The 22255-nt window shown below is 41.9% G+C and overlaps 1 protein-coding gene across 1 annotated transcript; it reads left to right on the top strand.

Moving 5' to 3' along the window:
• Positions 1-280: 280 nt before the first annotated feature.
• LOC308093622 (E3 ubiquitin/ISG15 ligase TRIM25-like) lies at positions 281-5424 on the top strand (the record flags this gene model as incomplete). Its single annotated transcript, XM_080439954.1, has 2 exons — positions 281-1087; positions 4369-5424. 2 exons carry the CDS (start codon positions 281-283, stop codon positions 5422-5424), a joined length of 1863 nt encoding a protein of 620 aa, XP_080296080.1.
• Between the last annotated feature and the right edge of the window lie 16831 nt (positions 5425-22255).

Raw genomic sequence — 22255 nt, 5'->3', positions numbered from 1 at the left:
GGGGGGTCTCAGAACCTTTTTTCAGACCTCAGATGTCCTGACTGACCCAACTAGTTGGGAAAGCCTGTACGAACCGGAAGATCAATTTTTCCAACGTCGGAAGGAGGCTGTATTGGCCTTTAATGACATCATCACACAATGATGTCACATTGTGATATCATCATCACAATCAAATTGTCCTTTAAAGTGAATCGTCGAATAAACATTGAGCATGTAATGAACATTTGTATTTTGATGAAAGTTGTTCAGTAACACATTTTGCCAGACAGTCCGCTGCAAAATGGCACAGCAAGCAGTTCAACAGGACCAGGAACATTTCTGTTGTTCCATTTGTCTGGATCTCCTGAAGGATCCAGTGACTGTTCCTTGTGGTCACCACTACTGCCGTAGGTGCATTGAGAAATACTGGAATGACGAGGATCAAAAAGAGATATTTAGCTGTCCACAGTGCTGCCAGACATTCAGCCCAAGACCTGTTCTGAAGAAAAATAATGTATTGGATGAGGTGGTGGAGAGCCTGAAGAAGACGGGGCTCCAAGTTGGACCTTCAGAACACTGCTATGCTGGGACTGGAGATGTGCCCTGTGATTTCTGCACTGGGAGAAAAGAGAAATCTGTGAAGACTTGTCTTCAGTGTCTAGTCTCTTACTGTGATACTCACCTCCAGCCTCACTATCAATCTCTCGCCTTTAAGAATCACAAGCTGGTCACAGCATCCACAGAGCTTCAGGAGAACATCTGCATCCAGCAGAAAATCCAGGAGAGAGAGAAAGACATGAAGGTGCTTCACCAGGAGGTGGAGTCCATCAATCACTGTGCTGATAGAGCAGTGAAGGACAGTGACACCATCTTTACTGAGCTCAACTCTTCAATTGAGAGAAGACGATGTGGGTTGAGGGAGCTGATCCGAGACCAGCAGAAACGTGAAGTGAATCGAGCTGAAGAACAGAGGAAGCATGTGGAGCAGGAGGTTACTGATCTGAAGAAGAGACTTGCTGAGCTGGAGAAGCTCTCATACACTGAGGATCACATCAATTTTCTACACAGTTACTCCTCCCTCTCAAGGATCAGTGATTCTACATACAAAGTCAGTGATGTCCATCTTTCAAAATACTTTGACAATGTGACTGTTTCTGTGTCAAAGATGAGGGACAAACTAGAGGTCATTCTTAAAGAGGAAGGGACAAACATCTTAGAGACAGTGAACAGAGTGGATGTTTTACTATCATCAACACCAGAACCCAAGACCAGAGCTGAGTTCTTACAATATTCATGTCCAATCACACTGGATCCAAACACAGTACATCAACACCTGTCTCTGTCTAAAGAGAACAGAGAAGTAACATGGATGAACAAACAACAATCATATCCTCATCACCGAGAGAGATTCATTACATTTCATCAGGTTCTGAGTAGAGAGGGTCTGACTGGACGCTGTTACTGGGAGGTACAGTGGGGAGGATTTAGTGTTGATATAGCAGTCTCATATAGGGATATCAGCAGGACAGGGATAAATAATGACAGTAGATTTGGAGGCAATGATAAATCTTGGTCTTTACGGTGTTGTAAAGGATATTATGTTTTCAATCACAGAAACATTAATTCTATAATCCCAGGTCGTGTGTCGTCCAGAGTAGGAGTGTACCTGGATCAGAGTGCAGGTACTCTGTCCTTCTACAGCATTTCTGACCCGTTGACGCTCCTCCACAGCGTCCAGACCACATTCACCCAGACAGTCTATGCTGGATTTTGGTTAGGTTATGATAGCACTGTTGAGTTGCGTGTCTTCAAGTAGATTTCGGGACTTTTGTTCGTCTCTACTCCACAATAATTTCTTTATGATTAGTGTTTTTCTTTTTTTTTCCTCATGGACAACATTCTCAGCTTCTAAAAGAAAGTAGACTGCTATGTTGACTTAAATAAAATACTAATGCTGCCACAATGTCTGAAAAACACAAATTATCTGTACTCTTATGTTCCTTCCTGTACAAGACAACAGAGACCTCCTTGAATCTTCTATCGTTCAAGTGGCAACGCTTATGATCAACACTTTCTGATTATCTTATCATCATTAACACAATATATAAATCAGATCACTGTTCACTCTTCATACAACATGCTCAGTGTAGGTCACAGTACCGTTCCTGTAGCTAGCTTGGCAGTGGTCAAACTCTCCACCTCCCCAGCCTCATCCTTGTGGCAGTTAGTTATTCAGTATGTTAGATGTATGATTCTGTGGATTGTATGATGTTATATCTGTATCTATCCTAACATATAACCTTGAAGGGTTCAATGTCATATTCATAATATCTCTGTATCTTAGGGTCTGCCTCAGGGGGTTAGTGGTCTCATATTATGCGTCATGATTGTGCAGATAATCTGAGCATCACAGGAGCAGACTCACGCCACTAAACTGAATGCAATATCGTTTTAAATAAATGCTTTATCTTGACGAAAGTGTCTGAACTCCATGTTTGGTCAAGACTGACGTCATATTGATTACATCAGTCATCTCCATATTTGGGCATATTTAAGCAAGAGCGAAGCACAGATAAACATAGACACACAAAGATTTGTGGAATTAATAGAATCTAAATTTTATAGGCATTTATAGAACATAATAGAGGAAATCGTCATGCTTGTCGATACACAATAGTTCACTATTGTAGTATAATTCCTTTATATCAAGATATCAAGACACTGCTTGGGCGTGTCTTCCCGGATGTTCATCCTGTCGTTTCTGCATGCTTGTAGATATCCAAAGCGTACATTTGAGAATGGCTTGCATGCTTGCCAGCGTATAGAGAAAATCGACAAGCTTTTCAATACACGTGATTAGTTCATTGGTTAATGTAGAACAGTTCCTTTACATCAAGACATAAAATAATATCACTCTAGTGTTTTGCCAAATGTTCATCTGATTGATGCTGTATGCTTTCAGAATATCGGACTTCATGGGAAGGGCATAGTACATGCTTGTATGCATTTAAAGAAAATGTGACATGCTGTCATAACACAGTTTAATTCATGTAGTAGTATATTCCACTATAGTATACCGAAGGGGTGTGCATTCCGAGTAGGCATTGCACTGTTGATTATAGATAATAGTGCGATGCCCATTCGTGATGCATACCCCTTCGCCAGTGTTAATTTTGTTGACTAAGACTAAAAGAATAAAATACTAAAAGACTACGGTTTTGATATTTAGTCGACTAAGACTAGACTAAGACTAAACAATTTCAGAAGACTAAAATGGGACTAAAACTAAATGATGTGTTATTCAAAAGACTAAAGGCGGTTACACACCGGCGAATATGCGAATATACGCAAAATTCGGACTCGTTCGGAATAATTAAAAGACGCTTTTTCGCTTGCATTGACTTTATAAGGTTTTTAAAAAAAGTATTATTCGCATGAAAAAAACGCCCCGGTGTGTAAGGACCTTAAAACTAAATCAGAATTTGCTGTAAAAATGAACACTATACCCGTTGTACCCATTGTCAGAGTGCTAAGTGCAATATCCCTTAGAGAACCGCTGATCGGACCGAATTCCCACCAGGCATCACACTCCCCTGGGTTCTCCCCGATACACACGGCTAGTCTGAAGTCGATCGGTCAAACCGTTCTCTAGATACGCATATTACAGATAATATGCACGCACACATGCTCGCTCGCTCACTCACACGTACATGTATTGAAAGGCTGGCGCAAAGATTTGCGTAATTTATGGAAGGATATGACTTCATGACATCAAGCAATGTCATCACATCTAAATTGTCATTTAAAGTGAATCGTCAAAAAAACTAAATATAACTTAGGCCTGCCTGTAGCATTTCAATGAAAAGTTTAAATTAGGAGAACAGTTAATCAGACGAAGTCAGCTGTAAGATGGCACAGCAAGGGGTTCAACTAGACCAGGAACATTTCTGTTGTTCTATCTGTCTGGATCTACTGAAGGATCCAGTGAGTGTTCTCTGTGGACACAACTACTGCAGTAAGTGTATTGAGGGATACTGGAATCAGGATGATCAAAGAGGGAGATTCAGCTGTCCACAGTGCAGACAGACATTCAACCCAAGACCTGTTCTGACCAAAAATAACATGCTGGCTGAGGTGGTGGAGAGCCTGAAGAAGACAGAGCTACAAGTTGTTGTTCCTGATCACTGCTATGCTGGACCTGGGGATGTGGCCTGTGATTTCTGCACTGGTAGAAAACAGAAATCAGTCAAGACCTGTCTTCAGTGTCTGGTCTCTTACTGTGACACTCACCTCCAGCCTCACTATCAATCTCCTGCCTTTAAGAATCACAAGCTGGTCAAAGCCTCCAACGAGCTTCAGGAGAACATCTGCATCCAGCAGAGAATCCAGGAGAGAGAGAAAGACGTGAGGGTGCTTCATCAGGAGGTCGGGTCTATCAATCACTGTGCTGATAGAGCAGTGGAGGACAGCTACACCATCTTTACTGAGCTCATCAATTCCATTGAGAGGAGACGATCCGAGTTGAAGGAGCTGATCAGAGACCAGCAGAAACGTAAAGTGAGTCGTGCTGAAGAACTGAGGAAGTGTGTGGAGCAGGAGGTTACTGACCTGAGGAGGAGGCAGGAGAAGCTCGCAAACATAGAGGATCACATCCATTTTCTACACAGTTCCACCTCCCTCTCAAGGATCACTGAATCTACACACGCGGTCAGCAGCAATGTCCGTCCTCTGAGATACTTTGAAGATGTGGCTGTGACTGTGTCAAGGATGAGGGACAAACTAGAGGTCATTCTTAAAGAGGAAGGGGAAAACATCTCGGAGAAAGTGAATAGAATGGATGTTTTACTGTCAGCACTACCAGAACCTAAGACCAGAGCTGAGTTCTTACAATATTCATGTCCAATCACACTGGATCCAAACACAGCACATGAATACCTGTCTCTGTCTAAGCGGAACAGAAAAGTAACATGGATGAACAAACCACACACATATCCTCGTCATCCAGAGAGATTCACTGCATTTCATCAGGTTATGAGTAGAGAGAGTCTGACTGGACGCTGTTACTGGGAGGTGGAGTGGAGTGGACACCATGTTGACATGGCAGTCTCATATAAAGATATCAGCAGAACAGGGATGAGTAATGACACAAGTAGATTTGGATACAATGATAAATCTTGGTCTTCACAGTGTTGTAATGGACATTACGTTTTCAGACACGGAGGCATTGAAACTAAAATCCCAGGCCGTGTGTCCTCCAGAGTGGGAGTGTACCTGGATCACAGTGCAGGTACTCTCTCCTTCTTCAGCGTCTCTGACACCATGACTCTCCTCCACAGAGTCCAGACCACATTCACCCAGACGGTCTATGCTGGATTTTGGTTAGGTTATGATAGCACCGCTGAGTTGTGTGACTTTGGGTTTCTTCGTCTCATGACTCCACAATAATTGAATGATTAGTGTGTTTTTTGTTAGGTTTTTCAACTGTAAACTGATCACCATGTGGTGGTGAGTCGGATTAGACAGCCGGGGAAGCCTGTAGACAGACCTGGTTTTGAGGAGTGGCAGACCGGGGTGGTGGTGCCATTTTTCAAAAAGAGGTACCAGAGGGTGTGTGCCAATTATAGCGGCAGCACATTACTCAGCCTCCCTGGGAAAGTCTAGCCCAAGGTATTGGAAAGGAGGATCTGGCCAATACTCTAACCTCAGATCCAGGAGGAACAATGCAGATTTCGTCCTGGCCGTGGAACAATGGGCCGACTCTTTGCTCTTGCAGGGATCCTGGAGAGGACCTGGGAGTATCCGGTCCACATGAGTTTTGTGCATTTGGAGAAGGCATATGACCAGGTCCCCAGGGAGATACTGTGCGAGGTGCCATCCAATCTCTGTTCACCCAAAACGAGACAAGTGTCCATGTGCTCGACAGTAAAAACAGATTCATCCTCGTGGGGGTCGATCTCTGCCAGGGCTGCGCTTTGTCACTTATCCTGTTTGTGATATTCATAGGAAGTCTCTCGGGACGCAGTCGCCTATTTTATGCTTCAGATATTTGAATATAGCTGATCTACAAGGCAAGCTCACGATGCATTGTGAGCTTCTAGATCTGCTATTTTCGAAACATTTTGAAGATTTGATTATCTAAATAGAAATGAATCATCTGAATCTGCAATGTAACTAACTAAAGCTAAGTAAATCTATTTGAGTAAAAAGTTAAACTTGCTTCTGAGATTGTAGACTGTAGTGAAGCAAAAAGTAATGGAAATACTCAAGTAAAGTCAAAAGTACCTTGAAATTGCACTTCTTTACTTGAGTGAATGTACTTTACACTACTGTGTAAATGTGCAATAATATTGTTCTATTGGAAACTGCAGTGAAGTGGTGAGGGGGTCATTTTATACATACTGTACAGTTGACATAGACAAATGACTGTAATAATGTTTTAATAACCCAGGCAAACGCAACCCCAACCCCACAGTGCATGTACACATGCACGTGCACATGTGCACACACACGCACACGCGCACACACACACACACACACACACACACACACACACACACACACACACACACACACACACACGCACACACACACTCGCACACATTCGCACGCACACGCACCCTGTGCACCCTGTGCACCGCTTGCCCTTGCAGCCGATGCACTGTAAAAAATAAAACAAAAATGAATAAGACATGTAAGTTCATAAAATTTACCAGCCATAAAAAATACATAAATGCCACGTTAATCAGTTTAATGTGGCAATCGAAAATGTCAGCTCGTAAACGTGATATTAGACAGAACGATAAAGTTGTGACATTGGAAGTTCAGTCTCCTATAGGTTCAGTAACTGCAGGAGATATGGTTATTAGGATCGTTGCTGTCGGGTGGAAACCTTGTATGTCCAAAACCATTACTTTAATAGGAACTGGAAGAAATAAAAAAAAAACTGTTCCAATGGATCCAATGTAGGCTAGTTATTATTTAGTCTCAAGCTCTTGTTAATACTTTTCATCTGTTCAATATTCATAAAATCCACGGACACACTTAACCACTTTCGCTTTCACAAATGTAAAACAGTAACGAGAATATCAGATCTACAAGCTCGCTTACACATTGTAAACTCGTAGATCTGCTATTATTACTGCTTTTGCGGAACACTGTCATACGACAAAATTGAGCATTAATTTACAAAAAGAAAAAACAAACATTAAAAAGAAAGCTGAAATATGGAGATACAAGGCTTCTGCCCGACAGTGACAAGCTGAAAATAGCTGATCGGCAAGCTCATAATGCGTCGCGTTGAGCTTGTCAATCTGCTATTTTCAGCTAAAGCTTTCCCCGCAATAACAGAAAAGACACTAGTAGAGAGCCCTGAGGGACTGCGGTCAACCATATAGGGTTTAAGTGGTTAAAGGGATGGTAGGTTGGTGGTTGGTGTCAGCACCCCGTACCAGAAAGACCACAGGTTCAAACCCGGTTACAGTAACGTTTAAGTTAATGCCCCTGAGAAAGACAGTTAGCCCTATATACTGATATACTGTACTTGAATCCCGCAGGGCTCTATACTAGCTCGGCTCCCTTTTCCCCCTTAACAGCAAATTTCTTTGTAAAAAATTGCCGATCTACAAACTCACAACTGAGCTTGTAGATCGGATAATTATGCTAAATAAGACAGGGTCTATCCCTGTGGATCTCATCTCATATTGTCGCTGTCGGGCAGCCACGCACGCACGCACGCACGCACGCACGCACGCACGCACGCACACACACACACACACACACACACACACACACACACACACACACACACACACAAACTGGTTTCTATGTATTTGATGATGATGTACAGTGAATGAAGTGGTTTCTGGCGGCTCAGCAGTGAATTGACTCCATAACGTGTGTGAGGTTTAGATCAATAAAAGTTGCATTGGTAAGCTTTGATCTTTCGAACCACACAGCGGGTCGATCGATTGTGGGCGCCACAGCGTGTGTGTGTGTGTGTGTGTGTGTGTGTGTGTGTGTGCGTGCGTGCGTGCGTGCGTGCGTGCGTGCGTGCGTGCGTGCGTGCGTGCGTGAGTGTGTGTGTGCGTGCGTGCGTGCGTGCGTGCACGCACGCGCTTATTATAGTATTATTATTCTGTGAAAACCAATACTGTATAGTAGAATTTGAGAAACAGACATTTAGGACGATTTTCCTGGTCCTCAAAGGATAAATGGTTGTTTGAGAGTTAGGTTTACACTAATAAAACTTAATTATTATTATTTCAAAAGAATTCCATAAAAGTATAAATGAATCTGCTAATTAGAGGGAAAATAATAATTTTAAGAAGTATTGAAAATAGCAGATCTACAAGCTCACAACACTCTATCCTGATTGGTATCCCGACCTGAAAATGCATTTTCTGTGTAATAAAGAGCTGGAGAGACATGGATTGATTGAACACTTTATTAGACAGGAATGTAAACAGCACGAGGTACAGTCAGACATTTGAGCTAAAAGGATAACTATCAGAGTATAGAGATATTGAACACTTATTTTAACCACAGAAAATCCCTAATAGTAAAGATAATGTGTTAAAAAACATTTAATTGACACAACACTGATGACAGTGCTGTCAAGCAAGTCTATGAAGCTATCTATGAAAATCTATGAAAAAGTTGAATCTGCAACGTGTTATACAATGTAGTATGGGGGTCCCTGCTTCATCTCTCTCTCAGCTAAGGGGCCCTTTGCCTGACAAAAAAAACCCGTTCAAGAAGTGTTATTGTGCTTTCAGAACACGATGCCTTGGCCTGGTGTTGCCCTCAGGGTAAAAATCCAAGGAGCAGCTGGATGGCTGACATGTTTGACCTTCAGACGACTTTGACAGTGATATGACTCCGTGCCGTGGTGTAAAGTAACTAAGTACATTTACTCAATTACTGTACTTAAGTACAATTTTGAGGTATTTCCAATTTTCATTATTCTTTACTTCTACTCCGCTACATTTCGGAGGCAAATAATATACTTTTACTCCACTACAGTTATTTGAAAACTTTAGTTAGGCTACTAGTTATTTTGTAGATTTTGATTATTATCATAAAACATGCATTAACCACTTCAGCCCTATATACATTTCGGCCATTTGGAAATAGTTGATCTACAAGCTCACAATGCATTGCAATGCAACGCATTGTGAGCTTGTAGATCTGCTATTTTCAAACGTTTTTTATACATTTGAGTACTTTCTACTTTTGGTACTTTAAGTACCAATACTTTTACTCAAGTAAATTTAGAATTCCGGACTTATTCGTAACAGAGTATTTCTACATTGCAGTATTGATACTTTTTCGTAAATAAAACATCTGAGTACTTTTTCCACCACTGACTCCGTGTGAGGAGAGGATTTGGATTCAGGCACTCGCTGTTTCATACCAGATTTCTTTTTTTCTTTTCACGTGAGAAGATATGGCTCATGAATTTTGAACTTATAGGATAATGAGATGCAGCCTGAAGGCTGGGGAACTGGTGTCATGGACCTGAAAAATATCGCCATTGTCGGGTGGAAAGTTAGGCTACTTTTCAAGATATGGAAAAAAAAGAACTATTCGCAAATAGCCGATCTACAAGCTCACTGAGCTTGTAGATCGTCTATTTTCACTACTTTTGTGTGACTGTGACCGTCTTGTAGATGAAGTAGGGTAGCCTATTCATTTATGAAAAAACATAAGTTGAAATATGGAGATACAAGGCTTTTGCCTGACAGTGACAGATATATTTGTGATATATATTTTTTACCCCTCTAGCAGTGGTGGAAGCAGTAGGCTACTAGATGTCTTTATTTATTTTTAGGTAAGTGAAAGTATAAATATCACTATGTAGAAATACTCTATTAAATGTACACAATCATACAGAATGTCCCATTTCACAATCACAAGCATTAGGGCTGCACAATGAATTGCATTTTTAATCAGGATCAGGATTTTGGGCTTTCCACAACTAAATGAACATGATCGTCTGATTATTGACATTCATTGATGTGTTGATTGGTAGGAATGTAGCACAATGAAAGCAACTGATTTGCACAGAATTTACAATAGGTGAATAAGGAGGATCCATTTTATTTTGATTAAAAAAATATGTGCATTATAGCCGGAATGTACAGTATAGCACCACATGAATGTGAAAGTTAGTGTTATGTGAAAGAGCAATAACAATATTTTTGTTAAACGCAATGAATAATCGTGATAAATATTTTTGATCTCAACATTGATCAAAATAATTGTGATTAATGTGTTCATCACTTGAATGTCGCAGCTGGTAAAGGTGGGGCTGATTGCGAACGCGGGAGGAGGCGCGGCGAAGCCGCGCCTCCGACCAAGTGGAGCTTACTATGTAACCCTGCTTGGGTTGTGTCTCTGTGTCTCTGTGTCTCCGTGTGCACTGCCTGTGTGCACTGCCTGTGTGCAGCTCCTCTGAGATAAGTAAATGTCCAATTTAGACGTACCATACATCAAATGAAAGGTCTTTGAAAACTGAACACACCTGTCAAGGTTGCGTTTAAGCCCGCCCCTTCCCCCGGAAGCCACGCCCCGGAGAAGGCTCCTAAAAACTCCCCATTGAAACCCCATGTTAAATGAAAAGTGCCCGAATCGCTCCCAAACTTTTTCTACCCCCCCTAAGTGGGGGTCTACGAACAAATACATCGGGCTCGGATTTTGGCTCCGCCCCCCGGAAGTGGGTGAAACAGGCACTTCAAACACTTTGTTGAATTGTTCAAAAACATTCCAAGTTTTTTTTTTGTGAATTTGTATTTTTCTAAGATGCTCCTTTTAACGCAGATTATTTATTTTTTTTTAAATAATTTTTTTATTGGTTACTTTTTTTAAAATATTTTTTTTCATTCTTTTTTTTTTTTTTTTCGTTCGCTTACCGCGTTCGCGCGTCTTACTTGTTTTAATTACTGTATACTGTATGTGCTGCTGGGTAGATTAACCTACAGTATAATAATACTACATCATAAGTCCACAAGTCAGTTCATGTAGGTTTTGTATTAATAATGTAAATCTGTAAAAGTAAAAAAGTACAATATCTGCCTCTGAGACATAGCGGGTGTAGAAGTATAAAGTAGAACATAAATGAATAAATGGAAATACTCACGTAAAGTACTGTAAAAAATACCTCAAATATTTTCTGAAATAGCGTACTGTATCTACCAGTTCACAAGTTTCACTGTTGTACCACAGACCTCTACATCAGGGGGTACTATCCTTAATATAGCATCAAAATCAGTCTAAACACTTTAACCCACATATACTTCAAAATAGCCAATCTATGAGCTCACAATGTGTCATGGTGCGTCACGTTGTGAGCTTGTGATCTGCTATAAAAATAAAATAAAAATAACAAGTGAAACATTTATAATATCTGCTAAATATTTTTAGATGGGATTCTGCTGCCAAAATCATTAATTTGGGGGGTCCCCTGCTCTCCATCTGTTTTGGATGTGAGCTCATTGGAAAGGACCTACCCCCCTTGTGGTGGGGGTCTGTCAGTGTGTGTGTGTGTGTGTGTGTGTGTGTGTGTGTGTGTGTGTGTGTGTGTGTGTGTGTGTGTGTGTGTGTGTGTGTGTGTGTGTGTGTGTGTGTGTGTGTGTGTGTGTGTGTGTGTGTGTGTGTGTGTGTGTGGGGGGGGGCGGATTAAGGCTGATACAGGCCAAACATGCAGACCTGGGCACAGACGTTTTGGATTATTTTTTACCCATAAGCCCCTCAGAGACATGAAGTGACAGCGGGCACCTTCACCACTTACAGCCCACACACACACTCTAGCGTGTGCACAAATACACGCACGCACACGCACACACACACACACACACACACACACACACACACACACACACACACACACACACACACACACACACACACACACACACACACACACACACACACGCACACACACACACACACACACACACACACACACACACAGAGATGCAGACAGACGTAAATTCAGACGTAAATTCAGACAGACAGACAGACAGACAGACAGACAGACAGACAGACAGACAGACAGTTTGACCTTGTGCAGAGGTGAACTTGCCTCAAGGGAAAAATCTTCATTTTTTTTTGTCTCTCTTTTTCCTTTCCTTTTTTTTGGCAATAAGCCCTGTTTGGCCGCCTGATTGGTCAGCCAATAGAGCATGACACCACCAGGCTGGATTCAAACCATTTGTCCCAAACAAACACGTTGTTGCCGTCAGGCTTTTTGTGTCTCTTCGTAAATGAACGCCCTACTTGATCACACTGCAGTGTCACAGAAAAACATCAAAAGTAGCAGATCTACAAGCTTGAAAAGCGGCACGAAGGGACGCGTTTCGAGCTTGTAGATCTGCTACTTTTGAAACATTTTTTATTTGAATCCTGAAAAGTATTTTTTTTTTAAATCCTGAAAAGTAACTTTTGGGTTTTCACCCGACAGAGTCGACATTCATTTATAAAGACCAGTCCCACTGCTGTCGGGCAGAAACCTTGTATCTCCATGTTTCGACTTTTTTATGTTTACTTGTAAATGAATGCCCCACTTGCAATTTACAATTCATCCAGAGCGACTTACAGTAAGCAAGGTAAACACATGCATTAAATGCATAGAGACAGTGTAGTGCATCAGTAGCCTAATCTATAGGATCGGTAAACCAAGAACCTACTGTAGCACCAGTCTAAACAGTATAATATCGAAAAAAAAGATAATAATCTGTACATTAAAACTATAGAAACTATAGGATGCCAGGTTAACAAATGAACCTGGCATCTGTCTAAATAATCTAAATTGCATTTTAACCGTTGCATAGGACTGCATGGTCGTCAATAGTAGTGTTGCACTAAAGTAGGGAAAATAGCAGATCTAGATCAGCTACTTTCTATATTTTTTATGTTGAAAGTGAAAGTGATTAAGTGTGTCTGTGGGTTTTATAAATATTGAACCAATGAAAAGTTAACAAGAGCTGGTAACTAAATAATAACTGCATCGGATCCATTTGGAAGACAGGTAATTGTTTCCCCCACTTCCTGTAAAGTAATGGTTTTGGACATACAAGGTTTCCACCTCACACTGACGATTTATAAAAGACCAGACCCAAGAAGAACTCATGAGATACTCACCTGATGATTTTTCTGTCTTTTCATAATATGTATTTCATGATATTTCCATTATTATTTGAACACACAACCAGCGCACAGAAGAGAAGCATTGTACTGGAGGCATCTTTGGGCCAAAATCACCAGGTTTCAACGTATACATTTTTTTTTTACGGCAAATCATTTTTCATTCGTTTGCAGTGTAATGAACAGATACTGATTTACTTTTGATCCTTCAAATTAAACTATGTGTGCGCACGCACGCACGCACGCACGCACGCACGCACGCACGCACGCACGCACGCACGCACGCACGCACGCACGCACGCACGCACGCACGCACGCACGCACGCACGCACGCACGCACGCACGCACGCACACACACACACACACACACACACACACACACACACACACACACACACACACACACACACACACACACACACACACACACACACACACACACACACACACACACACACACACACACACACACACACACACACACACACACACACACACACACACACACACACACACACACACACACACATTCCCTAACGTCATGCAAGGCACCAACCAGGGTTTCACTGTCTTGCTCAATGACACTTTGAAATAAAGCCAGGAGGAGCCAGCGATCGAACCCGAGCCACTAGAACACACCTTTCCGCCAATGGTGGACAGTAAATAAGTACTTTACTTGAGTACTGCAAAGTAAAACAAAAAACATTCAAGCTCATGATGACTTTCTATTTGAAACGCTACATTTCAAATAGAAATATTGTACTTTTGACTCCACTACATTTCTAGGAGGGGATTCTTATGGGACACAAACTGTATAGCTACAACAATATATTATGAATTAACCACTTATTGTAAGCCCTATTTCGAATAGAGCGAAAATAGCAGATCGACACGTTGTGAGCTTAGATCTGCTATTTTCAGTATTTTTGAAAATATCTGAACATTTATTTTTTCCCTCCTTCTTTTGGAAATGTTCTACATTTAAATACAGCAATGCGTTCATAATAATAAAAAAAAGGAGAATGTCATTTGTACTTTGGAATACTTGAGTATTCTTTGTCCATCACTAGGCCTACTCTCAGCCCAGGCAGTGACTGACTGCGTTGCCATCGTATTATTAACCAGATTAATGTAGCGTCTCATTTTGAACAGGCTGCCTGCAAATGTCAACAGGGCTGTGTTTGAATGCAAAAGCGGAGCTTTCAGCTTTTTCAATTAGCATCACGGCACCGCGACAGATGGACGGAAACGTATTTCCCTTTTTTTTTGCACAGGAGTAAAGCTTTAAAGGAGAACAGCGCCCCGGGGAAATTATTTCCTGTTGGAAGCCCCCCCCCACTAAACTCCAAACACGTTGAATTATCTTTATCATAATTGGGAGTTATGCTCAGTTAATTTATCCTGCTCAGGCTAACTACAAACATTACAAATGACTGTCTTCTTTTTTTCAGGCGCTCTTAGAGGTTCATTTCTCAACAGCAGGTAAAAAAAGAGTCGTGAAGTCGAGTGTCTTTGTTTGAGGGCTAATTTTGTACGTATAAAATGTGATGAAACGTGACAAAGAAAAAAACACATTTTGAAGGGGAGATAAAAACATATCAAGGCATAAACTGTAGCCTATCAAAGAATATATATATATATACAGGAAGCGATAAAATAACAGATTTTCTCTTATTTTGTTCCTAACTAGCATTCTTTAGCTTATTGTGTTCTTATCTGAATTCAGAAGTTTTCTTATTTTAGCTTTTCTCTTAAGTAAGAACACTTAACTCTTAAGAGTGGTCGAGAGCACTCTTAACACAGTCCACACATTTTGTTTGTCCAATGCGAGAAAACATTTGAAATTAGAGAAATTTTAATTTTAATTAAATTTAATTAAATGTATATGATATGTTTGAGAGTAATTTGATTGGATTAATATAACTCATGGGCTAAAAAATACTATTGGTCCATTGATCCCAATTATAACTATAATACCCTGGAGGAGATTACATGCGATTTACAGCATAAAACATTTTCATGTTTTGCCATTGCTGGGTTTTTGATATCCCCAGTGTCAATACTATAAGAAATAACATCAATTTAAATTTCTACTTCATCACATACAACAGGTAGAGTGGTTCTTCAACATTGATCAGAAAGTGATAATCAAAAAAATGTCCTCATTGAATTACATTGCATGGTGAAAAAGCTTTCTGTCTCTTTAGCACATAAACACATGCAAACCAAGAAGATTCTGACAATATATAACATCAGAAAACCCAGTAGGGCATTTAAAAAAAGAAAAACGTGAACTTCATGTTGATATTACTATTTGAATTAGCAAGAAGACTGTATCCACAGATCCATATCCGGATCTTCAAAAACTGCCCTTATATGGTGTTTAGGGCGCGTTACCTATGGACGTTGCCTAATTTAAAATCAAGTGGGATTCAGCACATCTGGGTAAGAACGGATTTGGATGTTAAGAACGGGTTGATAAATCTGGAGTAGGCTTTTCTTATTTCTTCTCTTAACAAGAAAATATAAGAGAAATTTAAGATAACATTGCTGCACGAGGCCCATTGCTTATATTTGTTTACGTTGTGGCACCTAATCTGTCTGTCTGTCTGTCTGTCTGTCAGTGCATCTGTGTCTGCCTCTCTTTCTGTGTCTGTGGCTAATCTCTTAAAGCACTGGAGTTCGCCACAATTCTTGTCTGCCCATTGGCCAAGGAAGTAAATCCATTCACATTATTGTGAATCTATTTCATTGTGTGAATATCTTTCACATTAATTATCTCACATCCACCGTCCCGCCATCCCTCCATATTTGGCCACGACTGACTTCATCATGATGCAATGGGGGGGTTGGACGCGCCTTCCCAGAATGAAACCCATTTCAGAAGCTTGTATCTTTGATCTTGTTCTTTCGTCATGACCCACATTTCATGACCATATATACTGTAGGTGAGGGTTGGAACATTGACCGGTAGATTGAGAACTTTGCCTTTGGGCTCAGCGCTCTTTTAGTGCGGTACAGCGACTGCAATACCTCTCCTGCTGCTCCGATTCTCTTACAAAAAATGTTTGTATCACACAAAAAATGTGGCAGCCTTAGCCTATACAGTAGTAACAGTAAGAAGCCTGGCTTACAAGAGGCTTGCCCGGGTGTAAAAATAAAAGCACAGAGGTTGCAAGACAACAGAAAGTCTTTCTTTATTCAAAATAGTGGGGCAGGGGGAGTGGGAGAAAAAGCAACAAAAAACCTTCCCATTCCGGGGCAAAAAAAGTCTCCTTTGTAACTCAACGGCTTATCTGTAAAAAACAGATTTAGCAGGTTTAGTCCGAGTTAAAACAATATCACTGTCCCAAGCCAAAGCACTGTCTCCATGTAGCTCTCTGTGTCTCTCACTATGTCGCTCTCCCTGTGTGTCAAATGAGGGCTTTTTGGCCTGTTGGTCCATGGGGTACAGGTGTGTGTCCTTAGTAATTGGGTCAAGTAGCACCTGCCCTCAATTACCTGGCCACACCTTTGACCCTTCCTCTGTCTGTCAGCTTGGTGCTCTCCACATAACTCTGAGGACCTCTAGGGATCCCGGACCGCCCTGTTCCAAGCTGTCCATGTAAATCAAACAAAATGCAATAGTCTATCACAAAGAGGAACAGATCGCCCCAAAAACTCCCTGGATGCAGCACGCAGCGTAAGTCATCATGCTCTCCATCTGAAACAACATGGAGAGTTCTTCTGGATCTTCTCCCAACAGAAGTGCGGAGGCGCTCCTGGTATTTTTAGCCTTGGAGGTTAACCTCTCCGGATGGAGAATTCAACCACGTGCTTACTTCAACCATACCACATGAAGTGCATTCACTGCAGCGTGCTTCAATGCAATTACCCAGGGTGAATATGAGGAGAGAGGAGAGAGAAATGACCTTTTCCCCCCCGCTCCTTTTCAACCACTAGTATACTGAGGTGAACATTCTGTGAAAATAGCAGATCTACAACCTCACAATGGTGTGAGCTCGTAGATCTGCTATTTTCAGCAAAGATATTAAGTGTAGAGCGAAAACAGGTGCGGGCCTATAGAGACCCTGAGGTGTTTTTAGTAGTTTAGTTTGGTTACCCATCGTAATCTGACAGGTGGCTAAATGCGGCGTAGCACCGTGAGAGGCGACCAATTGCATTTTTGTAAAGAAAACATTCATAAATAAGCTGCTGAAGGTCTGGGGATAAAAAAAAGAGAGGTGAGGTTGAGATGGTTTGGACATGTGAAACGGAGGGATGAGTGGTACATTGGTAGAAGGATGCTGAAGATGGAGCTGCCAGGCAAGAGGAGTAGATGAAGGCCAAAAGAGGAGGTTTATGGTTGTGGTGAGAGAGTGCATGCAGGTGGCTGGAGTGACTTAGGAAGACTCGAAGAACAGAAGCAGATGTAAACAGATGATCCGCTGTGGCGACCCCTGATGGGAATGAGTTGAAAGAAGACAATTAGGCATACTGATGCACATAATATTAGTTCAAACAACTTGAATGAACAGCAGTAGATAACATTTTTACAACTTGTTGACCATTGCGAAAGCTTTTAAAACATACATAGGCTATTATAAAATAAGATATCGGCTAAAACCAATATATTATTTTGATATCGCTTCGATGCCGAAATAGCATTTTGTTGCTGTCGGGCAGAAACCTCCTCCATATTTCAACTTTTCATGTTTTTGTTTTTCTACAAGCTCACAACGTGTCGCGTTGTGAGCTTGTAGATCGGCTACTTTCACTATTTTGTATTTCTTTTTAAAATAATTATACAAAAGGAGAAGTTTTGAACATACAAAGTATCCACCCGACAGCAAACGATTTTTATGACGACTGATTCATCAGTACAAAGTGTTGCTTCTCAGTAGTGTCTGTATTGATCAGCCTCTCACGGTGCTGTCAAGGCTCAACGTGCTGCTGATCGCTCCAGCCAACGGGGGTCAGCCCGCCGTCTACAGGGACATACACAAAACAACGCACGCAGCACAACGCTATAATGACTTGTCTTTGGGTGGAGGGAGGAGGGGGATGACTTTGAACAACTGCTTGTTATAGGAGCACTTCCATTGTGTTTCCAGGGCATCGGTTGTGCCGTGTGCAGTTTTGTACTTAAAGGCATACCATGTAACTTTGCCCTATGTTTACATAACAAAACAATAAATACAGGTTTTAAAAAAAAAATTATACAATTAATTTCATCTTGCTGTATTTTGGTGTTTTCACTCAAAACTGTAACATTTTGGCAGCGTCTACCAGGGTTGCATTGCTCATGGGACGGCCTTGCGCGCCGTGCAGGAACCTATTTGACCAGGAGCACGCGCAGGCACACGCATAGATTTAAAAAATAAATAAATTCACACCTCAACAAAGTTTACAAAGGCTCCCGACTCACACCAGGTGGATTAACATAGGAATGAGCCTAGATGCATAATCAATTGTCCAATGTGTGACCTGTAGTGTAGGTGTTAAGCGACGTGCGTGTCACGTCATTAAAATAGGGTGCAACCACGTTCCAATTCAGCATTGCAACATTGCAATTGTGGCGTCTACCAAAACAAACAGTGAAAACTGCAGGTTAACATCACCACTACTCCAGGGGCTGATGACTGCTGTGTAGCGGGAAATGATGGGTAAAACATTTTGTGTTGCTTCGTTATGTAAACGCAGGGCAGAGTTATACTATGCCTTTAACACACAAGGAAAAGATGATGTGAACTGACTTTACGGAGGAGTCAAGTCCGATTGGATTTAACTGCAATTGCACTATAGACCAGTGGTTCTCCACCTGTAGGCCGGGGCCCACTGGTGGGCCTTGAGGATATTGCAAGTGGGCCCCCAAATAATTGGGGAAAAATATATATTTTTTTTCTATTAAGTGAAATTGATATAAAAATGTATGTAAAAAAACAGACAGACAGACAGACAGACAGACAGACAATGCATGGAGTTCTATTGTTCCATTATTCAGATAGACATTTGTAGTTTTTCGGTTCAACGCGTCGATGCGTTGTGAGCCTGTACTGTAAATCGGCTATTTCTGCTACTTTTGTGTAACACTGTATTATGACGAAGTAGGGCATTAATTTAGGAAAACAAAATAAAAACATAAATAGTTGAGATGTGGATAATATACAAGACTTCCGCCGCAGACGATATATTGTATGTTTTGAAATATTTTACTAAACATTTTAAGCCACAAGGCTCTGAATGGGCTCAAACCATGTCCACTTTGGAATCAGATGTTATAGATACTGTATGTCATAGATACTCATTATGCCATATCTATGATGACATACATATCCACTTATACGCCAGCGTCCGTATTCTGGGAAAACGTTTACTACAGATCAACAAGCCGTGTTGTAGATATGTAATGTAGAGCGAAAACAGAAAAGTCACCAGTATAGAGCCTTGAGGGACTCCACCCACCCAACAATGGGGGGTTTAAGTGATATCTATGACATGTAGGTGCAGTGACGTCATAGATATCACATACAGTACCTGTATGACGTCACAGGTTGTCATGAAGTCCAAGATCCACATTTGAGTCACAACATTCCACACCATTAAATTCACACCATTTGATAATGGTGCCTACATGATGCCTGCTCTCAAACTAAGACATCATTGACATTAAAATACATTCTGAACCGTTTCTCCAATAAAGTTTCTATTCAGTTGAATTCAACAGTCAACAGCAACATGTCACATGTCTGGGGAGGACACAATCTGCTGTGTCACCTTGCTCTGTTACAGGTTGATTGATGAAATATGACACGGTGACATTTTATCCACAAAGACGTGCAGCTCATTGGAATGCAAGCAATAACTCACTGGGTTGTTGGTGTGTGTGTGTGTGTGTGTGTGTGTGTGTGTGTGTGTGTGTGTGTGTGTGTGTGTGTGTGTGTGTGTGTGTGTGTGTGTGTGTGTGTGTGTGTGTGTGTGTGTGTGTGTGTGTGTGTGTGTGAGTGAAACTGAAAGCTATGTCGAACCATCAGATCCTCCTCTCCACCCTTGAGGGGATGGGTGTCTCAGGCTCTGCACTCTCCCTGTTTGCATCCTACCTGACGGGTCGCTCCTACCAGGTGATGTTGAGAGGGTCTGTGTCAGAACCACACAGGCTCACTACCGGGGTTCCCCAAGGCTCGGTTCTGGGTCCTCTTCTTTTCTCTCTCTACACCATATCTCTTGGTGCTGTCATCCACTCCCATGGCTTTTCTTACCACTGCTATGCCGATGACACCCAGCTGATCCTCTCATTCCCCCCCTCTGACACACAAGTGGAGGCACGCATTGCTGCTTGTCTGGCTGACATCTCGGAGTGGATGTCGACGCACCACCTGAAGCTCAACCTGGACAAGACCGAGCTGATGTTCCTCCCAGGGAAGGGCTGTCCGCACCGAGACATGGCCATCACCATTGATAATGCTGTGGTGACATCAACTCGGACTGCGAAGAATCTGGGTGTGACCCTGGACGATCAACTGTCGTTCTCGGCAAACATCGCATCGGTGACACGGTCCTGCAGATTCCTCCTCTACAACATCAGGAGGATTCGCCCCTTCCTCACGGAGAAGGCAGCCCAGGTGCTCATCCAGGCTCTTGTCATCTCCCGCCTGGACTACTGCAACTCCCTCCTCGCTGGTGCTCCGGCATCTGCCATCAGACCTCTGGAGCTTGTTCAGAAAGCTGCGGCTCGTCTGGTGTTCAACCGCCCCAAGTTCTCCCACACAACTATCCTTCTCCGTTCTCTACACTGGCTCCCCGTAGCGGCTCGCATCCAGTTTAAAACCCTGGTGCTAGCCTATAGGGCAGTGAAAGGAACAGCTCCTTCTTACCTCCGGGCTATGGTCGATGCCTACACCCCTGCCCGACCACTTCGGTCTGCCACCTCGGGGCGACTGACTGCCTCGTCACTCAAGGGTCCTTCTGGTCGATCCACACGGTCACAACTTTTTTCTGTTCTGGCCCCACAGTGGTGGAATGGACTTCCCACTGATGTCTGGACAGCAGAGTCACTGCCCATCTTTCGCCGCAGGCTGAAAACCCACCTCTTCAGGAAACACTACCCTTCCTTTTTGCCTGGCCTACTTGTTGTTAACTAGTTGTACGAACGCTTGTTTTATTGTTGTATTGTTTTATTGGATCTTGTGTAGTCGATACAATTATTTGTTTTAGCTCCTGCTCATTTGATTTAGCTATTTTGTCTCATCTGTTTAAGGAAATAGGTAGCTGATATATTACACTTTTACCTTAGCGCTAGGTATACTCTTGGTTGCTTGTTTTTGCAGAAAATGCACTTAAGACTTCTGGTGATTAGTAGTTTTCGTTCCCTACCTATGTTGAATGCACTTATTGTAAGTCGCTTTGGATAAAAGCGTCTGCTAAATGACTGTAATGTAATGTAATGTAATGTCGTGTCCCACATGCATAACCACACAGTAAGATCCACCGTGTTCATTTAACTGTGAGAGTGTACAAATGGAACCAAATGGGCCCGTAACACCCCATGGGGTGTAAGGTCTATTTGGTTCCATTTGGTTCCATTTGGTTCCATTTGGTGCCATTTGTACGTTTGTAAACTCTAGGATGAGAGAGGTCCAATATAAGAACCACGGAAAGGGCAAAAACAAAAAAGAAAGTATGTTTATTGAGTTACAATTAGACATAAATACAAGACAAAATATAAGTAGACAGACAGACAGACAGACAGACAGACAGACAGACAGACAGACAGACAGACAGACAGACAGACAGACAGACAGACACAGACACAGACATATAGATTTGCAACAACAAAACTATAAAAAGTTGAAATATGGAAATGCAAGGTTTCTGCCTGACAGCAACTCAGCACAAAAATGGATGCCCTGTAGAGGTTTTCTGTTGTGATGCACCGCCCCCTTGTGGTGTTTTACATTAATGCTGCCTGTTGTCCACACATGAAGGGCTGCCTGTATATTCAGCAGTGGTGGACAAAATACTCAACACCAGTAGCCTACTTGAGTATAGATACTTCTGGTCAAATATTACTCTACTTCAAGTGAAAGTTTCTCAGTCAAATGTGCTCTTGAGTTAAAGTACTGGAGCCAGTTGCACCACCTCACACTAAGTTCAA

The sequence above is a fragment of the Gymnoscopelus braueri genome (genome assembly GCF_963280865.1).
Source record: "Gymnoscopelus braueri genome assembly, chromosome: 10".
Lineage (NCBI taxonomy): Eukaryota > Metazoa > Chordata > Actinopteri > Myctophiformes > Myctophidae > Gymnoscopelus > Gymnoscopelus braueri.
Note: the sequence above shows the minus strand (reverse complement) of the source record. Positions and strands in the feature narration are given on the sequence as shown.